The sequence below is a fragment of the Apus apus genome, chromosome 1 (genome assembly GCF_020740795.1).
Source record: "Apus apus isolate bApuApu2 chromosome 1, bApuApu2.pri.cur, whole genome shotgun sequence".
Taxonomy (NCBI): Eukaryota; Metazoa; Chordata; class Aves; order Apodiformes; family Apodidae; genus Apus; species Apus apus.
Window position 1 is genome coordinate 159,469,680 of NC_067282.1, and position 23,420 is coordinate 159,493,099.

Genomic DNA, 23,420 nt, shown 5'->3' on the forward strand with positions numbered 1-23,420 from the left:
AACAGCTGTAAGCAGAATTACCCTTGAATTGCTGTGTAACTCTTTTCATAGAGTCTGACCGAGAAACTGCTGAAGAAAGAACAAGACTACATCCAGCTAGAAGAAAAACACAATGAAGTATCTGTTAGTAAGAAGAACGTGCAGGCAAGCTTTCACCAGAAAGACTTGGACTGCCAACAGCTTCAGGCAAAGCTGTCTGCGTCTGAAGCCTCAATACAGAGACTACAGACAGAGCTAGGTGAGAGGGGGGAAGCAAGCCAGAAACTTAAAGAAGAGTTATCTGAAATAGAGACAAAGTATCAGCATCTCAAGGCGGAATGCAAACAGCTCCAGCAGCAGAGGGAGGAAAAGGAGCAGCACGGCCTGCAGCTCCAAAGTGAGCTCAGTCAGGTAAGGTTCCTTAAACCTCACAGAGCGTCCTGTTGGGTTGGTTCCTTAAACCATCCCAATTAGGGCTTTTTAAACTGTGTATGCATATACATATATTTCCTAATTGAAGGGGATTAACTAACCAGTACTTGTTCTTTAGTAAATTTAAAGCTAACTGAATAAGTTTAAAACATTCTTCCTAACACAGCAGAGAATGAAATACAATCACCTCTTCCCCTTAGAGAAGTAAAGAAAAGAACAGGCAAAAGAAGAGGCTGTGATAAGAATGCAGAAACTCTTTGGTATTTGTATACTGTTGTGTCTGAATATTTTTAGTAGGGCAAAATAGTCAGGGGCAAATGCAAGGTGGTGTAGCCCATGTGTCACAATCAAACTCAGCAAGATCTACAGTTACAGTGACCTTTCCACGTTTTTATTTCTGGGAATACTTGTGTAGTATCTGTCTATCTGTAGTATAATTATCCCTTTTCTGAAAGGTAAATGCCTTACTGATTCTGTTGTATTTGGAACTCTTCTGTGACTCTCTCTTTATACTTTCAGTTTTGAAGATCAAGGTTGAATGAGCATAACCTTTGTAGCTTATTTCTCAGGTTCTGACTTGATTTTTTTTTTGTACATGAATAAAAAAGGCTTTAGTTGAGGCAGATTTTTTATCCACTCTCTTACTGTGTTAAATGAACCCTTCTTTCATCCAGCAATTTTTCCCTTATTCTTTTTTTTGTTGTTGTTGTTGTTGATGCCTTCCCTGAAATGAGGGAGGTATTGTCAAATGAGAGGGCAACTCAGAATATTGAGTCTCTATGGCAAATATGGTAATAGACAAATCCTTAGAAGTTTGCAACGTTATTTATTCTGGTTCAGTAAGGTAGCTGAAGCTATAATGTATTGAAGTTATGAGAAAAAACAATTCAGGTAGAGTATCAGAAGTAGTTTCACTTGTAACAGTAATTTTGCTGTTCTGTTGGAAGTTTGAGAAAACAAATCTTTGTATTACGTTATCATTTGAAAGTGTGTGTTTCTCAATTTTCAACCCTTTTTCAAGTGTGAAATAGATTAAGTTGCACGCTGCGTGTGTATAGTTTATCTTGAAAGAACTGTTGCTTGGCAAAACTTCATTTATGTATTTATTACACCCCCAGCATCACTTTCATTCTCTCATCAGTCTTCCGTTGGGGGGGGGGGGGGGATAATTATGTTACTTGTCTGCTTAGGAATCCTCACTTAGTAAAACTGCCTCCATCTCCCTAGGCAATATGTATGCAAGCTTCAAAAGCACAGCCAAGAAGTTGAGCTGGTATCTGGCTTCAGCCTGAGAGGGCATTTTCAGGAAGGATTTTTGGAGTGGGAAAATTAAGGAGGAGGAAGGTGAATAGAGCATTGCTGAATGAATTCCTATTAAAAGAAATGGAGGCCTTGCACATTCTCTGGTAATATTGTTGGGAAGGAAGATAGTCTAAGAAGAAAACCTGAACAAGCTGCTGGGTTGCAGAATGTGTTTTAGAGCTGTAGTGTAAAAGAATAGTGGAGGAAGATAAGCTCTTCATACATGATAAAAAATAAAATTAAAGCCAAGCAGAAGCTTCTCTTCCTCTCTCCAAACAAGAGTTCAGTTACTATTGTAATGAAAATACTAAATTTCTAATATTTTTTTCACTTAATACTTTAATGGAATTATCTGTTTATGCATGTTGTCCAATAGCTTATGCTGACAGTATGAACACTGCATATGAAGGCATGGGTATGGCTGTTAAAACAAACAACATTTTCAAAGAACCCTTGCCATCTGCTCAAAAGTAATTTGAACAGATGCAGATTTGGTTAAGTTTGTATATTTTAGAATTATGAGTGATGTGAAGGAAGTGATCTTGACAATGGAAGGAAACGTCAATAATAATGTTGGTTCCAGCACAGCAATAGGAAGAGGATAACACAAGAAACTGTGAGCTCTTTCCATCTATAAGAAATATTAATTGCTAATAAACACTGTTGTTGATATAGATGTATCTTTGAAAGTCTCAACATTTTACAATTATTTTTTTGTGTTCTGTAACCCAGGTTCATCCTGGATTTTATGGTTTTGTTTACTTAAAAGTCAGTCTTAAAGTCCTTCGAAAATACTTAACTGTGCCTGTAATAAAAAAGACTTTAGTAAAATGCTATTTGCTAATTTCCCTTTCCAAATATTCTTTCTCAGGATCAACATAGCCATGACTAGTTATAATAATTATCTTGTTTCATCCTTTCTTCATTAGTTTTTTTCTTAATCTCTTTTTCATATTTTTAGTGAGGAAGAAATATTATTAATTTAGTGATTCCTGCAGAAAAATACAAATGTTCTTGATTACTGGAGGAGAAATTACTGTCTCTTTCCTCACTCTGTCCTTTCTCTTCTCCTGCCTCTCTCTTAACTGTGCAGTCACAGTTAGCAATTAGCATCTTGGCCACATGCCCAACAGTTTTTCATTCACAGTTATTGTGGTTGTGGACATAAAAGAAAATAATTTAGCTTGGTTTCCTAAGAAAGTAAGGCACAGACACATTTGTTTCCCTGTCTCCTTCCCCTGTAACTTTTTCATGTTTGAAAACTTCAGCCAAATTTTGACAGATGACCGAAAGGTCTTCAGCATTAGGTTCTTCAGTGTTAAATGCTTGTGGAAACAAGCAGCTGGGTAAAGGAGAGGGACTTATGTTTGTGCCTCATGCCCTCAAGATTTAATGTTACCAAAACCGTGGTTCTTTCTTCTGTCCAGCTAGGCAGCCAGCTGGTCACCAAGTTGTATCCTGCAGTGAGCAATAAGATTGTTCTGTCTTTTGTGTAGATGTTACTAGGCACTTGAGGAAAGCATGAGAAAGGTTTAGGGATATTGAGGGGAATGCCTGGAGTTGAAAGGTGGAAAAAAGTTCGTAGGGAAGCAAGCTTCCTTCATCCTGATACCCATAGAAAGCTCTTGCTTTGCTGCAAGGTGTGATCCATTTTCTGGTTCAGCATTGATTTGAAAGTTCATTTGTGTATCTGTGAATGTGTTTGTGTAGAAGAAGGCAGGTGGGAACCCAGTTTCAAACAGAAGTACAGCTGATTTTAGGGTCAGAGCTTTTATACAACAGTAGTAAAAGGCCATCCTTGCACTTTGAAAATGGTGAAATGCTGCTTTTGATGACTGAAATAAATTATAAGGCAGGCTTATGTCCAGCTGGAAGAGTATATCTGCCTACTTACTTCCTGCTGCTGAGCGGTGCTGGGGTTCAAGCCACCAAAACTACTGTGTACCCACTCTTCCTAATATAGTAGTGCAGAATTGTACATTGTGGGAGCCAGCAGAGCAGGTAAAGGCATAGTGCTTCAGCCACTGGATCTACAGGAGTGGAGGCTGTATACTGTCTTGAGATTGCTCCAAGCATCACTATTTTATGTGATAATCCTTATGTCTTTGAGTGATTGCCCTCTGTGTTTCTATTAAATCTCTGTAACTCATACTGAAGGGCTCGTGTACATAAATGAGGGCATCTCTGGGTCCCTTCAACCTACATTTTGAATATTTGTTCATGCTTGTGCATGAACAGTTGACGCTGTTCTCCAACATGCTTTGTGTTTCTGATGTGTGCCCAGCAGGAGTAAGAGAGGTGATCGTGCCCTTGTGCTCAGCACTAGTGAGGTCACACCTCGAGCACTGTGTGCAGTTCTGGGCCCCTCACTACAAGAAGAGTACGCTTCATGTAGAGTTGCTGGAGCGTGTCCCGAGAAGAGCTACCAAGCTGGTGAAAGGTCTAGAAAATAAGTCCTATGAAGAGAGGCTGAGGGAACAGGGATTGTTTAGTTTGAAGAAGAGGAGGATGAGGGGAGACCTCATTACTCTACAACTACCTGAAAGGAGGTTGTAGGGAGGTGGGAGTTGGCCTCTTCTTCCAAGTGAATAATGACAGGATGAAAGGAAATGGTCTGAAGCTCCACCAGGGGAGGTTTAGGCTACATATTAGAAAGAATTTCTTTACTGTAAGAGTGGTTGGACAGTGGAACAGGCTGCCCAGGGAGGTGGTGAAGTCACCATCCCTGGAAGTACTTAAAAGAAATGTAGATACAGTGCTTAGTGACATGATTTAAGCACTAAATGGGTAAATTAGGTTATGGTAGAGGGATTTAGGTTATGGTTGGACTTGATGATCTTCAGAGTCTCTTCCAACCAGGATGATTCTATGATTCTATGAGTCTAGGTGTATGTTGTACATACATGAATGACTTCAGGAGATGATGTAATTGTTTTACTCTAAATTATGAAAGCTTAAGGTAAACATTGCATAAAATACAATGCTGTTGGATACAAAATGGCTGAAAAAATGGATTACTTTTTTTTTTCTTGCAGTTGCACAGTAAACTTCTAGAAACAGAACGCCAGCTGGGAGAAGCCCATGGGCGGCTCAAGGAACAGAGGCAGCTGTCTAGTGAGAAACTGATGGACAAAGAGCAGCAGGTGGCTGATCTGCAATTAAAACTTTCTCGTGCTGAAGAGCAGGTAGGGCCTTTTATGCAGACTCTGCTTGGCTCATGTTCTGACAGTAGCCTGTATACACTTGTCATGTTACGGTTTATAAAGTTTGTCCTTACAGGAATTTTATTTGACTAATGCTGTTAGTCTTACAGTAAAGTTGTTAAAATCTGCCAAAATGCCACTTGCATGACAGGTTTTTTTAAGGCCAAATGCTTATCAGAGGCGTGGATGTTCGTGGTGCTTTACAGATGAACATTTTGCACTTGGAAGCTTTGTCTAAAGCTCTTGTGAAACAAAACAAAACACTTGCACCTAAGCTCATATGGGTAGGCTTTTGTGTGTAGGTATTTTTGTGAGATAAATCCCACATTAAGATAAAGTTAATATGTCACAGCAGGTTATTGATAGTTAATAACCTGTGTGGGGTGGATGGACAGACAATTCGTTTTATTAATTTTTATTTGTTTTAATGAGCATCTTGCATATGTTGCTGCTTTTCTGCTGCCTGTATGGGGATTGGCCAAATATCTGAGTGGTACGTTGTCAAAGCTTTAAAGCTTTTTTGTAGCTTATTTGCAAAGGCTTGACTAGAATAGAACTGAAGAGATTGCTAAACTGAAATTGCTACTAAAACTGCTAATAATAGTAATAATAATGTTGTTTTACAGGTATGTATATTATCGGTCATGTTACATCTTAACAACTGTTGGAAAAAACATACTAAAAATCTCTTATGTTTTAGATTTTTGAGAGCTAAAATATATATGTGTCTGACAGTTGTTTTATAGTTCTTACTTGTGATACAGAATCTCACCTATTAATAGTAATGAATGTTTTGATTATATTTTGATTCTTAACTAGCATCACACAGTTTTACTTTTATACCAGTTTTAAAATATTTGTGTTTCTAGTAAGATCTTTTAGCATTAAAATGAACATTAAGCACTATTGGCTTGTTCACCTATTAGACTATTTTATTTTGTTTATTTGGTTATTTGTTTTTTCCAGCTAAAGGAAAAATCAGCCAGTTCCACAGAACTGCAGCATCAATTAGATAAGGCAAAACAGCAGCACCAGGAACAGCAGACACTTCAGCAAAATACTACAGCAAAACTACGAGAAGCCCAGGTAACAACTTATGTATCCTCATGTGAAAGTGTATTTCTGGATTTCATTAGTTTAAATATGTTTTTTTCTTTAAAAATAACTTGCATGACTTACGCTAGTTTCAATAAACTAACTTGTAAATCGGGATCAGAATATATGGAGAGTGTTTAATAAATTTATCCAACATTTTATGCATTAGGAATAACTTCTAAAGTCCCTATAACTAAGGAAGCTATTATGCAATTTTCTAGAATGATTTGGAGCAAGTGCTGCGACAAATTGGAGATAAGGACCAAAAAATTCAAAACCTCGAGGCTTTGCTTCAAAAAAGCAAAGACAACATCTCTCTGCTAGAAAAGGAAAGAGAGGACTTGTATGCAAAAATTCAAGCTGGTGAAGGAGAAACTGCAGTTCTTAATCAGCTACAAGAGAAAAACCATGCATTGCAAATACAGGTAAGAACTTGGAGGCTTCTTTCTTTTCTCTCAATCATATTGTATCATGTTTCCTTTTTTCTATCTCATCAGATATGACATTGATATATTTTGTACTTTGCTTTATCTTGATACTTACTTTAAAGGTCTTACTGTAAATTTCACAGGACTTGTCTTTTGGTGACTTCATTGCCATCAGCACAGGGGAAGGAATTGCTAGATGTTTCCTACGTACATATGCTAGTAAAATGTGTTTGTTTCACATATTATAAAAAGAAGTTTAATTCCTGCTTTCGCCACCAAAATTCAGTTTAGCCTGCATCTGTTGTCTCCTTAATATTTTGGGTTTGTTACAGTAAGGCTGAATTGACAAATCCCTTTTGCTTCCATTTTTAACTGGTAACCTGTTTAAACTCTGGTATTGTTTACAACGTAGCTTTACTCTAATAGTTCAGAAAAGGAAATGTGATAGTGTTGAGTCTCCAAAGCTTATGACAAGGCATGCTAAAATTAAAATGATTTATGACTTCCTTGGTCATGTTGTTCTAGTCTTCTCTTTTAATTACCTCCTTTTTTTTTTCACTGCAGGTAACTCAGCTGACAGAGAAGCTGAAGAATCAATCAGAAAGTCATAAACAAGCTCAAGAGAATTTGCACGAGCAAGTGCAAGAGCAGAAGGCACATCTAAGAGCTGCTCAGGACCGTGTGCTCTCCCTGGAAGCAAACATCACTGAACTTACCAGCCAGCTAAATGAAAGTAAAGAGAAAGTTTCACAACTTGATGTACAGGTAAGGGAACTCTGTACTGTCTTGGTGATGATAAATCCTGCTTGTGATTTCTGTATTCTCTCCAGATAGTGTACAAAGCAATTTGGGGAAAAATGCATATTTCTATTAACAGAAGAATTAAGTAGAATAAGGCAAATAAAATAAAGGAAAATGTAAGTGGATTCAGAATAAAAATAGATGGCAAGTGTTGCGCTTTTTGGTGTTGTTTTTGTCTATATTGCTTTTGTTGGTTTTGTTTGATTTTTAAATTAAAAACCCCTCAAAGTTCATAACTGAGTCTGGAAAACTCTCCTTCAGGCATCTTTTTTTTGTATTTGTAATTATTAGCAATCCAAAACACTGCTCTTATCAGTCCTGGATTCTCTGCATCGGAGTGAAAGTCTGTCAAATCACTAAGATCTTGTTGTTGCCTAGAAATTTCCTGTGATGGTGACTTTTGTCAAAAACAAGCAAATACAAAATCTGTGGGCCACCTTGTTTCAATTTAATTTACTAAAAAAGGAAATTCCTCAATTTGGATTCAATGTGGACTCTGCTACTCCTAAGTGCTACTTAAGCTAAAAGATGCTAATTATGTTTAGCTAACCCAAAGAATTAGTTTGATCAACAATTCTTACATTAGTACACTTGGAGCAGCTAGTACTGTTGTTCTTGGATTAATCTTTTGAATTAGTGTTGCTCAGTTTCCAAACAGGCCTAGGAACTTCCTCCTGTGTAGCTTTGTGATGTTTTTACTGGGCTGTGCTAAGCTATCTGAGCTGTTTATTCACCAAGACTTCAGAGGTCGAACTGAATAAGCTATGGACTGTTGTAACTGCTGTTTAAGTTAATGTGAGCTTCCTTACAGTCTTCAGAGAAGTAGCATTTCTATTAGGGAGAGAAACAGTAAGCCACAGTAGCAGGTGACCCTGAATATTGCCTCTCTGCACCACCATTCATAGCCACTTTCTAAATTTTGTTGATTGGGTGTTTTGGAAGGAAGGGAGGTTGCTCCCTATCAGGCAGATAGAAGCAGAGAAAGACAGCTTGCATGTAGAAGCATGTTCTTGTGTTTCTTATTCTTTTTGCTATTAAAAATTTTGGAGGCCCTCAAATTGCATATATGCTGAGGTTATCGAGGTATGCATGGGTGTGAATGCAGTAAGTCTATCCCATTGTTCCTTGTTAGTAAGTAAAAATATTTTCCTAGAATAGAAGATGAGCGGGACTGTTGGTTGTCTTTTAGTTTGTCTGTTTTTTTAGCTCCAAATAGTAAATAACTAACTAGGGCTTAAAATCCTGATATTTATCTAAACCTTGAAAATCTTTCTTCCTTTTTTTTTTTTAACACTCACACATGAAACTACTCATTTTACTATTAAACTTATTGCTAAGTGTGAAAAAAATAAAATGAACTATGGTAGAATAGATGTTTTAGTAAAGTACAATTTGTGTTTCAGGTAAAAGCAAAGACTGAATTGCTACTTTCAGCAGAGGCATCGAAAACTGCTCAAAGAGCAGACCTTCAGAATCACCTGGACACTGCCCAGCATGCACTGCAAGATAAGCAACAGGTTATAAGCAACATCTAAAACTAAAGTTTCTATGTTACCTAAAAAAATATTTAAAAACCTAAGAATAGTCAGTTTACAAACTAAATAAACATGTGAATGTGCATTTGGAAGTCATAGTTTAGGATATTTTAACCATGTGTTATGTATTGAGTTCTTTTTGCTGTGATCTGAACCAGATAAATTTTGCAGTGCAAAGAATTTCCTTGGTAATCCACTCCTTGCTGTGGGATTATGGTTCAGATTCTAAGCTGTCCTTTTGGGGTATAATTCAGTTCTCACCTGTGTGTTATGAAGAAAAGATTGTAGAATGCACTACGTACAAGTTAAAGCTCTTTAATTCTTATTGCAGAATCAGATACCTGTGTTCAGAAATAAGTATCTATGTGCCAAATGACACGTAAACCCAAAAGACTGTTATTAAGACTGCATGTTTTTAAAGTGTGTTAATCCTAGTGAAGCATTCCACTGGCTGCTGAATCAAGTATTTGCTGTGCTGGAATCAGTGCTGCTATGGTCTTCATGTAAACATCTAAGAGATTCTAACATAGCACCATTTTTTAAGTTAGGAATGTAGTTAATTGCTGTAAACAGAAGACCTCTTTTTGCAACTCTCAAAGAATTACTTAATAATTAGAAACCATCTTGGTTGGAGAGCAACAAGCTTTGATGTAGCTGTCATCATAGTGGTTACTAGGTGGATGTGTTCATGTCTCATGCGGAAATTCCGTTGTTTTGAGTTGAACCAAGTGGTTTGAAATAATTTCTGGTATGTGGAGAGCTGACTGTTTCCATGGTATTTGCTTTCCTTTTCAGTAGTACTTGATTTCATGAGGACAGCAAGAATTTTCTCAAGGTTTTTGCCCTCCCAGTTTTCTGCCTCGCATAATAAATAAAATTTTTGTTCCTTTTTAATTTGAACATGTTAGATTAAAGCATATGTGACATTAGTAATTTTTTGGAAGTTATTTAAAAACTAACAACCCTCATTTTTTTAATTTATTTTTTTTAAATTTTACTTCAGGAGTTAAATAAGGTCAGTGTTCAGTTGGATCAGGTTACAGCTAAGCTGAATGACAAGCAGGAATACTGTGCTCAGCTGGAAGCCAATCTTAAAGAGTACAAAGAGAAACATCTTTATTTAGAACAGAAAACTGAAGAGCTAGCAGGACAGCTTAAGGTTTGTATTGAACACAGTATCGAAGCTTATAGAAACTGATGTTCTCTGCTGTTTGGTAGTATGTGTGAAAAGCTGTGCTCAAACTATGGGGGAAGAATTGTAGCAATACCACTTTTGTAGGTTTTTTTTTTCACAAGTGTTTCCTGATCAACCATTGAATCCTGTTCTGCTCTTCCTCCATGCCTGCATATCACTCTAAGAAGACAGGCTTAGGGCATTGCCAGTGTACTGCTGTTTTCCTCTGTGTGTGCTTCTTCCAGCCTCTGCACTACCTGAAAGGTGCTATGAGAGGGAACATGAATACTTCCCTAAATTAGAGTCTTCAAGTTCAACTTTAGACACCCTACAAATGGTAGCAGGGGCTGTATGTTACATAGGTTCGCCCAGGTTAACACTACCTGTCTGGTTTGATTTATTTTTAAAGTTTTGTCAGTAGGCTTCTGCAGATGCTTTTTATCAAGAATTTTTTATCAGTGTTTTTCCTCTTGAGTTTTACATTCTATTTCTGGAGTCAGTTTTTCTGTACACATTATTCTGGCAGAGGGTTTGCAGAACCCTTTGGTGTGTTGAGATACTAATATTTTCAGTTAAGAATACAAATTAGTCCTAATGCTTGAGAGCTTTTAAATTCAGATTTTAACTTTTGTTCAATATTTCGTAAGCATTCTTGGAGGTCAAAATTCACAGTGCATAAAACCACATGGTACAGGGATCTTAGGAGCATTACAGAATTGGTTTTGCAGTGTTGTCTGTATGCTTTGAGGGAGCTTAGCAGTCTTTGTGCTCAAGACTGAGTTGGGTGCTTTTCCTAGCTTATATGCCCTATAAAAGAGAAGGAAGGTTGTTTTCCCCTAGGAAATTTTAAATCCAGTGCTATTAAAAAATAAAGCAGTCATACATTTTCATTATCACTGTAATTATTTTGTGCTTCCATCTCTCTTCTTTTGAAAACTTTTTTTTAATTAGTTTTCATTTGTGTTTTTAATTTTAATCCTTTTACTAAAATTTCACAAGTGACCAACAAATGCTGGTAGTAGGGATACAGTGCTTGCTTCCACAAGATTTTACAAGGTTCCTGGAAGCTGAAGTGTGAAACTGAGCAGGGTTGTTGAGGCTGTCAACAGGAATGCAATTATGTATAAAACCTTGGTGTTATCACCATTCTTCAGGATTATTCCTGTTGAACACATGGTATTTAAAAAGGAAAAAAAAAAAGTGAGAAACCAAATTCCTGCCCTCAGGAATTTTCAGGGAGAAACTTGGCCATTTTGCTTTGTGGCCACTGCATGAAAACAGAAATGCCTTATAAGAGCCAGTGCGTTGAATAGTCTAAGCAGTGCCTATTTCCTGAAGACTCCTGTGTTCTTTGTACTCAATGTAGATGAACAAGGACCTTCTAAAAACAAAACAAGAAAACCCTCTTCCAGGCAAGAGTAGGATTTTTTTTTACAGCTGCAGTTTGTGTCTTTGTTAGAAGAGTGGCAGAGTTCTTGGGCTACGTATTTCAGCAGTTATTGGCCCCAAAGCTGTGAGCACTGTGTATGGCCTTTTTTTGTATAGGAGTTTTGAATAAGCTCTTCAAAGATTTCTGCAGTTTATCTATTACTTTGCAGTAAAATGTCTGCTTGGCATTTAATTTAAAGGTGATTTCAGAATGTTTTACCAAAACAGTTTGCTTTTGGTGGAGCAAGAGACTTGCAGGAACTAAAAAGTGCAAGATAAATAGAAAACTATTGAATTAGGTAGATAGTGTGTGAGAAATGTGACTGCTTTTTACATTTAAGACTTTCTGTAGTCAGTGCTACTCACAGTCCACCTTGACTTCTGCTTTTCATTGCTGTTTTTATTTTGTTGGCTGTGTTCTCATGGTTCCAACTTTTTTGTTTTTCTGTCTCAGAAACTTGAAGCTGACTTTCTTGATGCGAAAGCAAGCAAAGAACAAGCTCTTCAGGAGTTAGAGCAGCAGCGACAGCAATGTACAGAACTAGACCTCCGGGCTGCAGAGCTGTGTAAACAACTGGAAGCATCAAGAGAAGCGTATGCATTTCCTGTGTTATAGTACTTTCCGGAGTCAGACATAAAGCCAGAGTGGTTTGGATGTGGGCTGAAATTTTGTTCTTCTCTCCTGTGATTTCTTGAAGTCAGAGATAAAACTGATGTATTCCCTCTATGACCAGAACTGAGCTGTATCCCACCTGTTTTCTTTGACTTTGTAAGCTATGCAGACTCCATCTGCCATCTTGTCTCCTGTGAATCACTGACTGCTGTGATTCAATACACTTCTTGAGTTTATTCACGGTTGTCAGCTGAGTATCTGAGCAGTTCGGTGTACTGAGGTACAACTTTAAATATCCACAGCTCTGAAGCTTTCAAAGACTAATTTGCAATTTATACATAAGCAGCAAAGGGATATTTTCTGTTCATAGTATTTGAGGAAAAACAGTCCATCTCAAAACGATATTTAGAGTTGCTGGTATGTCTTCATTGGAGAGACAAAATGCCTATGTTCTAGAAGAAAAAGGTATTCTTTGAAGTAGTTATATAGGTAATATATTAAATAATAGAAGCATTTAGTGAAGACCAATGTAAAAAAAACCCCGCTTTATTTTTCTCTTTGTATTTGCAGGATGTCTAATGCTAAATCAGATTTACAGAAGAAATCTGAAGCCCTTGAACAAGCAAAACAGCAAATTTCAAAGCAGGAGGAGGAAAAGGCCAGCCTCAAACAAAATCTTGATAAACTAAATCAAGATACAAGTAAACAACTCAAAGAATTAGACTGTAAAATGCAAGCAGCAACATCAGAGCTGCAACAAGTCAAAGTAGAGAAGGACAGTCTATTAAAGGACCTTACAGCTACCAAAGAGAAGCTCTCAAAAAGTTCAGAATCCTTCAAAAAAAGAAAGGAGGAATTAGAAAAAGAAATACAAAAAGGAAAATCAGCTATGGCAGAAATGGTTCGTAGATTCTTTTATTAGACATGAAGCTTGGTGTACTTACAATCTGATTAAATGACTTTGCTTTCTATCTGAAAACAGTGTATATACAATGATAACGCATGGAAATTAATTACCTTAAGGAAAAACAGATAATGATTTTCAGTTGTTCATACATGTGGCCTACCTTAACATTTTTTGTGTGGCTGTTTGCACTTCTTAAATGTCAGTCATGTCACAGAACAGGCTCTCTTTTTCCTTCCTGAATGCCTTTAATAGAGTGAAGAAAACCATGTGGAAGAGAAGTGGTGAAACAATTTTATGAGAAATAGGCCCTTTTTAAAAAATACATCTTATTATTACAAGGTACAGCTTTAAGCCCTCTGCCCAAGTGCCACCATACTGAGGAAGCTGCTGTTTTTCTGAGGCCTTTTTAGTTTCCTTTCTAGACTCTTTTATATAAAACTTTCCTGTATGCTTGTCTGGACATCCTGGAAGGCCCTGTACTGCAAGACAGAGTTAACATTGTCAGCCATTTTGGGGAGATGTCTGGCTTAAGGTATTGTGAAAGTACTAGTGAGGTCTCCCAAGTGGTGAGACAGCAACAAGTACATGACCACCACAGCAACCTGTTGCCATAATGAGAGAACTCTTAGTAGCCTTAGAATACATATTTTTTTCCTTCTTTTTTTTGCTTTGTTGGTGATACAAATGAGCACCCTATCATTACACGTTTTGTACATTTTCTTCCACAACTGTTCTGACACCCCTACCTCAGACATGGTGGTAGTGGTATTTTTCTCACTTTCGTCTTACATGTCACCATTTCCCAGAATCTGTTCATAGCTGCTTTTATTCTGACCTAAAAAAAATTTTGCTCATAGTTAAAAATAACATTTTTCCTTTACTGTTTCACCTTTGTAAGATAAGCCTTTTTGTTTGCTTTACTTAGTTACTGCTGTTTAAATATTTGTTTCTCCTAAAAACTTGAAGGATTTGCTCCCCAATTTAGACTTAAAGATAGGAGTCCAGATTCTGCTTCTGATTCTGCAGTCACTTGGAGGCTTGTCACTGTCTTAAGTGCATAGTATTTGGGCTTAAAATGTGGTTGTATTAGCATACAAGTTCTCCAAAGGTATTTTCTCATGAGTTATAGAACATCAAGAAATTTTGGATCCTGAGGAGAGTGGTGAGCCTACTGCTTCCCATGAGAAGGAAAAAGGCTGCCTACAGCAGCTCCAAATAGGGACACTATCCCTAATCAGAAAAACTCTTTGCCACATGGCTGCCTTTGTTAAGTACTGGCTATCAGCTGTGTTCATCTTAAGTTTGCCACTTTTAAAGTTTGGAGAAGTTTTTAGCTGAAAATCTGTCTGCAACTGAGAAGGAAAGCTTCTTCACTGAAAAGCAAAGTGTGTTTTTTCAAGTCTTTGTAGATCCTGCAAAAAGTGCTTGATACCTGCTCTAAGAAGCTCACAGAAATATTTGCTTGTTCTCTTTTTTTTTTTTTTTAGGAAAAATCCTGCCAAGAAGTAAAACAACAACTCCAGGTACAAACAGAGTCTGTAGCTAAAGAGAGGAATGAATTGAAAAACTCACTGGAAAAAAAGGAGGGGGTAAGCTGTCCACTTAGTTTCAAAAACATAGAAATCGATAATATTAAATGATTCAAATACTAGTTTTTCAGTTTTGCCTGGTGAGACATAAAGAGGTTGCAGCTCTTAAATTGTAATCTACCTGGGGCACTGAAATAAGTGATAAAAAAAATTTCCAAGATGTTAGTGTGAAGTTTTAAAATACAGGATCCACTTCTCTTTGTCCCACATAGCTCAGTGGGTGATTTTAGCCCTTCAGGATTTTCCATTAGTGAACCAATTATTTTATATTACCATGTCCTCATTTTTTTTTTTTTTATACATATGATCTGTGAATGATGCAAGTTTTTATCTTGTATCCTTTGATCTGTTTCAGTCTCAGGCCTAATCAGTCTGTTTTCTTCGTGGATGACAGGACATTTTCAGATATCCTAGAAGGATTTAGTTGCTTTTGCAAACCTGTATAATTGCTGTGACTGCATAAGGACTAAATGTACTTTTTATTAAAAATGAGCATTCAGACTGCAAAATCATGTAGTCCAGCTGGCAGCCTGAATGCCTAAACTGCTTTCATGGATTTTTTTTTACCCAAGTTGTTACCTGTTCCCTAAAGGAATTGGGAAAGATATGATCAGTGGACATAGGCTGATGGACTGATGGACTATTACTGCCAGAAAAAGAGGGTTTATAGATGTACAGGTGTGATGATAATTGCACAGTGGCTACTGCTGCTACTCCCCTGGCTCCTTTCTCCTTCAGCAGAAGCACTGCAGTGCTCTGTGGCAAGTGCAGGAGGATGAGTTTGGTACCTGCTGCAGTTAATACTAGCAGGAGACCTCAGACCACTGCTGGCTGGAGAAAAGTTGCCTGTTCTCAATTTCAAATGGTGAAAAAGAAGTCTGCAGTTGTTCTAAGGGTAGGAAATTGGGACTAACAGGTGAGTTCAATGTGTTACAGTAGCTCTTAACTTCTAAATCTACTTGCCAGTATTGGACCACCTAGCAACAAAGCAGGAAGTAGCAGCAGTGGTACTTTGGCATGATCTTCTGTGTGCAAGAAATAACAGTAGCAGGCTTGGAATCTGATTGCTGCAAATAATCTGCAGCTCTTTACGAAAAGGTAAGAGGAGGGAAGAAGTGTGTGGCTTGATATCTATCTGGTCTCTGGCAGATAGATACCTAGAGAAAAGTAGAATAGGGCAAGCCTTTCAGATTCCTACAATCAAGAGATTCTCCCCAACTTGTAGCAGTCTTTTGGGAGCTGATGTCCTGAGGCTGTACCTTCAGTTTTAACAGCTTTGACCATTTTTTAATCTGTGAAACTGTCTGATTTTAAAGTACTTGATTTGCCATCCACATGGTTCAATAGGCAGTTGTACAAATAGGTGTCTACAAATGGTGATTTGAATTAAAATTAGATAGTTATTTAATATTTTTTAATACAGATTTCTAAGCAGTTGTCAATAGAACTTGATTCAGCACGAGCACAAGTACTGGAAATTCAGGGTCTTCTGAAAGAGAAAGAAAAGAGCGAGCACCATCTTCAGGGAAAGCTGAGAGACTTAAAGGAATCTTTTGAGCAAAAGAAAAAACATAGTGAGACTCTGCAAGCTGAATTAAAAACTGCACTTTTAGAAAAGGTGAGACTCTCTTACTCCTTTAAGAAAATGAATTTAAATGTCTCTGATAAATGCTGCAGCTTTTATGTCAATATCTTTGTGATAAACAGCTGTTTGCTGTAGTGTTGTTGGAAATGATAATGTGTAGATGTGGAAACAAGTTCTTCAGATGCTGTGGGATATGGAAGAAACAACATCAACAACAACAATAATAAACTAAGAAGAACCAGTGCTTGAAATATGGATTCTCTAGTAAATTAGTTTCAATAAACTGATAAAAATAGCTAGGTTGAATGTGTTTATTTTGCTTCAGGAGCATGCTATGAGGCAAGAACTGCCTTTTTCTTTAAAGCAGTAGAGTTTTCTGAAAGTAGTTTAGACAAACTCTACAATGTTTTGGAACGCCCATGGCAGTTTTAAAGCAAGTTTTCTCTAGTTATACCAAAAGAATTTATCTGAGTGACATTATGAAGCTCATAAACCATAATGGAAAGAGTTCAAATGTCTTACAACATGAGGGAATCACAGAATCACAGAATTTTTGGAGTTGGAAGGGACCTTAAACATCGAGTTCCAAATCCCCTGCATGGGCAGGGACATCTTCCACTAGAACAGGCTGTTCAGAGCCCCATCCAACCTGCCCCTGAACACTTCCAGGGCTGGAGCCCCCACAACATCTCTGGGCAGCCTGTTCCAGTGTCTCACCACCCTTACACTGAAGAATTTACGCCTGATCTCTAACCTAAATCTCTCTTTCAGCTTAAAACCATTACCCCTTGTCCTCTCACTGCAAGTCCCTGTAAAAAGACCCTCCCCAGCTTTCCTGTATGCCCCCTTCAGGTACCGGAAGGCCACTATGAGGTCCCCCCAGAGCCTTCTCTTTTTCAGACCGAACAACCCCAACTCCCTCAACCTGTCCTCATAAGAGAGCTGCTTCAGCCCTCTGATTGTTTTCGTGGCCCTTCTCTGGACATGTTCCAACAGGTCCATATCTTTCTTGTGCTGGGGACACCAGAGCTGGACACAGTATTCTAGGTGAGGTCTCACCAGGGCAGAGTAGAGGGACAGAATCACCTTTCAGTCTGCTGGCCACACTTCTTTTGATACAGCCCAGGATGGAGTTGGCCTTCTTGGCTGCAACTGCACATTGGTGGCTCATGTCCAGCTTTTGATCCACTAGTACCCCCAGGTCCTTTTCCACAGGGTTGCTCTCAAGTGTGACTTCCCCCAGCCTGTATTCATATCTTCCAGTTGCCAGGGACTTCACCTGACTGCCATGACTTTTCAAATATCATCGACAGTGGTTTGGCAACTACATCTGTCAGTTCCTTCAGGACTCTGGGATGTATCTCATCAGGTCCCATGGACTTGTATATCTTAGGTTCCTCAGATGGCCATGAACCTTATCTTCACTTACAGTGGAGGGGACTTTAGTCTGCATCTTGTGGACCGTCAACATGCGAGTTGTGAGGAGAGGGGCTGCCAGTGAAGACTGAGGGGAAAAAAAGTTGTTGAGAATCTCAACCTTCTCCTTGTCTGTTGTGACCATTTCGCCACTGTGGCTTATCAGGGGAGGTAGCTTTCTTTAACCTTCCTTTTCTGGCTTACATACCTGTAGAAGCCCTTCTTGTTTTTCTTAACATCTCTTGCCAAGTTCAGTTCTACCTGTGCCTTGGCCTTCCTCACCTCATCCCTGCATAACCAGGCAGTGTCCCTATGCCCTACCCAGAATACCTGTCCCTTCTTCCACTCCCTGTGTAGGTCCATCTTGCCTTTTAGTTTGACCAGCAGGTCTTGACTCAGCCATGCTGGTCTCTTACCTTCCTTGCCCGATTTCCTATGTTATGTTATGAATGTTATGTTGTGTGTTCCATGCACTGTGAAATGTTGCTCCAGCTTTGGCTGCTTTGTTACATTATTTTATTTGTGTTTCAGTCAGTATGCGGAAACTTTAGGACTTGGAAACATTAGCTGTTTTTTTTAATGTTTGGTCTTAATGTGTTTCACTTAGTCTTCTGACATGAATTAAATTTTGTGTTAAATTAGTTATATAATACTACTGTAAAGTCACATCAGATTACTGAACTGCTATTTCGTAAGTGGAAAAAAAGTCTTACAGTGCAGTAGAAATGCAGTTTATCAAACTGATTAAGCTTACTTTCCTGTCTGTAACTTTATTGAAACTTTGTATGCTTACCTTTCAGGCAGAACTGGAGAATAAATTGCAACAGCAGTCTATTTTGTCAGCACAGGAGCTTAAAGCAGAGAAAGTCAAGCTCGCAGACTTACAGAAGACCCATGAAAAAGATAAGGAGAACTTGGAGAAGTTGCAGCTGGACCTTTATGGGAAAGAGTCTGAGCTGCTGGCAACCAGGCAAGACCTTAAGGTACTTAGAGTAATTTTAATGTCATATGTGATTTAGTAATTTATTTTTATCAAATTCATAGACCAAGAAACAGTGCAAGAACTGCATGGGGCGGGAGGGGGAAGATCTTCTATATATAGAATTCACTGCTGTTGCATCCCTTACACTGGAACAAAGAATGCCCTGAAACTACTGTAAAGCCAGGGTTTTTACCAGTTTACCTGAACTACCCTTGCATTTGTGCAGCAGCAAAGTGAAAGATTATTTTTTTTTTTATAGTTAATTTTTTGTGTTGCCTTTTCTTGTTATATACTGTAGCTTTCCACTAATTTAAACAGCACAGCTAATTAGGGTAAATTTTCTTTCAGCAGGTAATTGTTGTCTTGTAGATGAAATAACTAGAATTTTAGTTGTCAGTCCTTTCCTGTGTCGTTTCCCCTTCTGCTTCTTCCTGGCTGATTGTCAGTGTTCAGAGATGTCAAACTAATAAAAACACTTAGGGTTAGGGACTTGCCTGGAATACAGGTATCTTAACTTAATCCTTTGCTGCTCCTAAGCTGTACCTTTCTGATTTGGTATCAGGATGCAGTGCCTTCAAAGAGGTATTGCTGGGAGTTGAGTCAGTCAGCAAAGATGTTTCTGTCCTTTTTTTCTGCTCCCCTCCTTATGTCAGTGCTAAGCCAATGCTCCAGTTAGTCCCAGGACATACTGTGCTAGGGAGACTGTCTACTGGCAAAACAACTTTGGCATTTTTCACTTGAGATGAATCCCACTGCAGCATTGTCTGTGTCTGTCTGACACTGTTGTAGGCTTCTCTGAAGTTTATAGAGAGAAATAGGCACTTTGGGAGGACAGACCATCTGAATAATTTTAGATACCATCTTCTCTTTGCTTCATTATGTATAAAAGGAGCCATTGATGACTGCTTGGATTTGAGAGCCTTCTTTCAGCTGTCCTGGTGGAGGCCTTTCAGTCCCACCGCTGAAATTGTTAAAGGTCTTTTGGCTGTTTCAGATAGGCCCATGTGTGAATTTTGGAGCCCTAGCCATACTCTAGGATCCAGGTTATTTTAAGAAGAGAAATAGCTCCTTACATATAGGCCACTGTAGTTATATTAATCATACTCCTCCCCAGCAGCATTAGATTGCCTGCCATATTACCCTGCAGGTTACAGAAGCTTTGCCTATTAGTGTTTCTTAGCTGAATTGCAATGTGAAATTGTGAAGAAGTTCAGCATGATTAATAAGCAAAGATGGTTTAAAAATACTCTGTCTTATAATTCATTACTATAGCACGTATCTCTGTAACTTAATTTCCTGCAGTGCATTTAGATCAACATTTGGTAATGTAATGACCCATAAAAGCATTGGGTGTGCTCAATAACGGAGTTTTCTGCTATAGTTTTAATTTAAGTATCACTCCTTTGCAAAAATAGCTCTGAATAAGTTATTAAACCTTTTTGATGACTTCTAGTTCTGGCAAGTATAAAATAGGACAGTATGTGTCCCACATGCTTTTAAACCTGAATGGGGATGGTAGCAAGGGAGAGAGAACATCCATGCAAAAAAGGTAAAATAAGGTGATGGCAATGGGAAAACAAGATTTTCAAGATGAGCAGTCAGGTAACTTGGTTTATTATGTAAGTCACTGTGGAGACTGAGAAAGATTGGGGTCCTCAGTATCGAAGGGATGTACCAACTTGGAGGTTGTTTGCTCAATTAAAAATAAAATAAAATAAAAGCATTAATTTAGGGTTAGTGAAGTCTGCTTGCCACCGCTTTTTTCTGTATAATGTCGAAGAGAGAAAATCTGGGAAGCCGATCTTTAATCGTGGATGGGCTGCCTTATTGCAATGTTAACCTGAAGAAGCAGTGATGATAACTTGTCTTAGAAGACCGCAAAGGAAAAAGCATGTTGAGAAAGTCTCAGGGTAATCATGTTAGTCTTGACACCTGAATATCAAAATACCACTCAAGTCAGAAGAACTTTATGGTAGAGTTTCATAGTCCAATTCACAGTCAGTTGTCTGGATTGTGTTTTGACTTAGGTGAGTTAGTAAACATAAAGAATTTGAGCTAAACTGTAGATTGTTGAAGTTAGGAACTGATGCTGGTGGGTGGTCTGAGGTAGAGAAAGGTCTTAAACTTACTAGTAGGAAGTTGAAGAAGTTTTCAAAACTTGTATGTAAGGTGAGCTTGGGTTTCTTTCAGTGCAGGCTTTTTAGAAGAGGTATGAACTCCCTGCACAGCTGTGTTGAGTCAGCATGGTTTGATGCCCAGTGTTGCCCAGGAGAGAGAGGCATGGCTAGATTTTCTTTAGTGAAAAATGCTAGAAGGGGAAGCTTAAATATCCTCATATGGTGTCGCACTACGGTATTGGTGAGGCTGAGGTTTCAGGCGTCGGGATAGATCGTGACAGGCCGTACAGCATATAAGTGAGGCGAGTAGGGTGGTGGGTCTGTTCCCTGGAAAGGGATGGCAGGACTTGGGCCGGACACAGAGCACCATCTGCTGGCGTCTGCTCGGAATGTCACTGTTAGGAGAGCTGGCTCAGCTCCAGCGGGGAGACTGAGGTGTGATTGAAAGGTCAGCAAATGCTTTCAGGGAAGCTTTAGAGTTGGAGATAGAGCATTGCTTGAGAGAGAGCTGCAGAGCGGGCAGCTCCTCACCGGCAAGGCTGAATCCTAGTTTCTGGTTCAATAACAGAAGATCTTAGCTGTGTAACAGTACCCAGATGTAAACTTTGAAGCTGTAAGGCTTGCAGAGGAAACGTGAGAAGTGTTGGAACAAAACAGGAAGTGAGAATGCAGTTATAATTTTATGGATACTATTTGCTGCAAGTTTACTTTGGTTTAAAAATGCACCATCTATTAACAGCACTCGTGTTTTTGTCTATGTGACTGGAAAAAGAAATAAGGTAGGATTTGAGTGCTTCCAAAAGCTACAGTTTTTGATAAAAAAGAATACATATAATAAAAAAAATACCACTTAATATTTTTTTATATATATAAGTGTTTATTGTATACACATACAAAATATTTACTGTGTTTTTTTTTGTGGAAAAGGCATTTTTTTATATAGAAGAATTAAGAAAAATGCAGAACTCTTATTTTTGCCTTGATTTTGAGTTAGTGTGAACATTGTGTGAATCCAGCTCTGTTAGGCTCTGCCAAGTATTCTACAGTCTCGGCATTTGTGCTTTTTGTAGTCAGTCCTGGTTTCCTTTGTGTTCTCAAAAGAATGTTTCTTTGCCTCCAATATTGTCATAACTGTCAGAGTATTTTCAGTGGAGATCCTGGGACACAATATTCATGCTGCCAAACTTCTGATCTGTAAATCAGGAACCTGAATTGCCTACAGTCACTCTAACCCTTCTTAGGAAGGGAAGAGAGATCAGGTTATCATCTGTGAATAATTTCACATCTCTTCTCATGGGCTAGATTCAGGGTGTGAAGAACAGGGGACACAAAAACTAAAATTCCACTTAAGTGGAAGGAATCCAGGTCCTAACACCCAGCTAGTTCTGCTGTTGGCACTATCATTTGCACTGCAACAGCCCAAGTTATACTCAATCAGACTATCTTCTTATTTTTTTACTCGAGCTCTATACTGGTCATATTAGGATCTGTTTTATTTACAAAAACAAACACAGGTTGCCTTATTTAGTTCTGCATGTACTTTTTCTATGCATTCAGTTTTGTTTGCCCTCCTAAAGAGCAGTCAGATGGTTGAGGTTATCTTGTTGGGAGAACACCTATCATATTCTGGGACCAATTGCAAAACTGAATGTTAATTAAGGTAAATGGCATCAGATGTTTTGAAAGGTGATTTTGCATTAAAAGTGCATGCTTCTCAGAAGACCTGAAGAATCAGGCTGAATTACAGTTTCAGTGGAGAGACTAAGTGAGGAGCAAGGATAATAACTGGAACATGTAATCATGTGCCAGATTTATTCTAATTTGAAAGAGTGCTGCAAGGTACTTTTGACCAAAGCAGAAAGAAAGGCAGAAATAGATACAGGGTGCATTTACTGTTAAAATTATATTGAATAGTTTCCCAGTTAAGGTAGGTAGGCATCCTTATTAATCACAGCACAATTAAGAGACACTTGTATATGTAAGCTATAGTATGCTAAATTGTATACGAAGTTCCACATCTCTTGTATTAGGAACTACTGAATCATAGAATCATTTATGCAGAATACAGTGCAGAGTACGTACACATTTGCTTAGCCCAGGTGTAAACACAATGGGATAACCCATCCGGTATAAGCACTTTGGGAGGGGCCATTGGGAGAGTAATATCCCTTAGGTAAGTCTATTTTGGGTGTCACTGTCCACTTCATAGCCAGATTTCATCATCTTGTGCTAACAAATTGGATGTAATTACATTTCTTCTACTGGCAAGGAATTTGAATAAAAGCTGTGTCTTTATTATGCTTCTTTCTAAAACTGCAGGCTGTTGGGTTTTCCTGTGAAGGTGTTTTATGAGAATGCTGCTACGCTTCCTGTCCTTTCTCACTGTTTGGAAATATGGTACTACACTGCCCACAGTGGAGCAGAGGGATAATTTTGCTCTCTGAAAGTTGCACTTTGCTCCGAGCTCAAAATTGCAAATGCACCTTCTATTTTGCTTGAGTTATTTTCTGAGTTAACACTTTACAACATTACATATTAAATTCCAGTAGCTCAGAAACAAAACAAAATTATTTATCTGCAAATTAATTTTAAAAGCCAATCTGAGCCTTTTGAGAGCCATCATTGGCGTTTCAAACTAAGTCTGACTCTGCAGGCAGAACACTTTGGACATTGCAAGAAAGAGTTAGGAGGCAGAATTCACTTTGTTTTTAAATCAACACGGAAGCTGCTAAAGCATGTGCATAATTAAATGAAGTCAAAGTTGTGTTTTTATTGTTCATTTCAAAATCACTAGCCTTCAACAAGAGGTTTGATTAGCATTTAAGTAAGAGTTT

At 38.3% G+C, this 23,420-nt stretch overlaps 1 protein-coding gene across 6 annotated transcripts in view; it reads left to right on the top strand.

The window, feature by feature from the left end:
- Positions 1-23,420, top strand: part of EEA1 (early endosome antigen 1) — a 253,947-nt gene that overhangs the window by 41,275 nt on the left and 189,252 nt on the right. For 5 of the 6 annotated variants that reach the window (XR_007889189.1, XR_007889190.1, XM_051616319.1 and 2 more), the window contains 12 exons: positions 52-390; positions 4,749-4,898; positions 5,883-6,002; positions 6,233-6,436; positions 7,004-7,204; positions 8,644-8,757; positions 9,779-9,934; positions 11,832-11,971; positions 12,561-12,891; positions 14,385-14,486; positions 15,910-16,104; positions 18,288-18,470. Coding sequence is in view for 4 of the 6 variants with exons in the window: in XM_051616319.1 (XP_051472279.1) it covers positions 52-390; positions 4,749-4,898; positions 5,883-6,002; positions 6,233-6,436; positions 7,004-7,204; positions 8,644-8,757; positions 9,779-9,934; positions 11,832-11,971; positions 12,561-12,891; positions 14,385-14,486; positions 15,910-16,104; positions 18,288-18,470 (2,235 nt within the window). In the remaining 2 variants the exon portion in view is untranslated. The remainder of the gene's footprint in view (positions 1-51; positions 391-4,748; positions 4,899-5,882; positions 6,003-6,232; positions 6,437-7,003; positions 7,205-8,643; positions 8,758-9,778; positions 9,935-11,831; positions 11,972-12,560; positions 12,892-14,384; positions 14,487-15,909; positions 16,105-18,287; positions 18,471-23,420) is intronic. The other variant, XM_051616348.1, reaches the window with a different exon arrangement.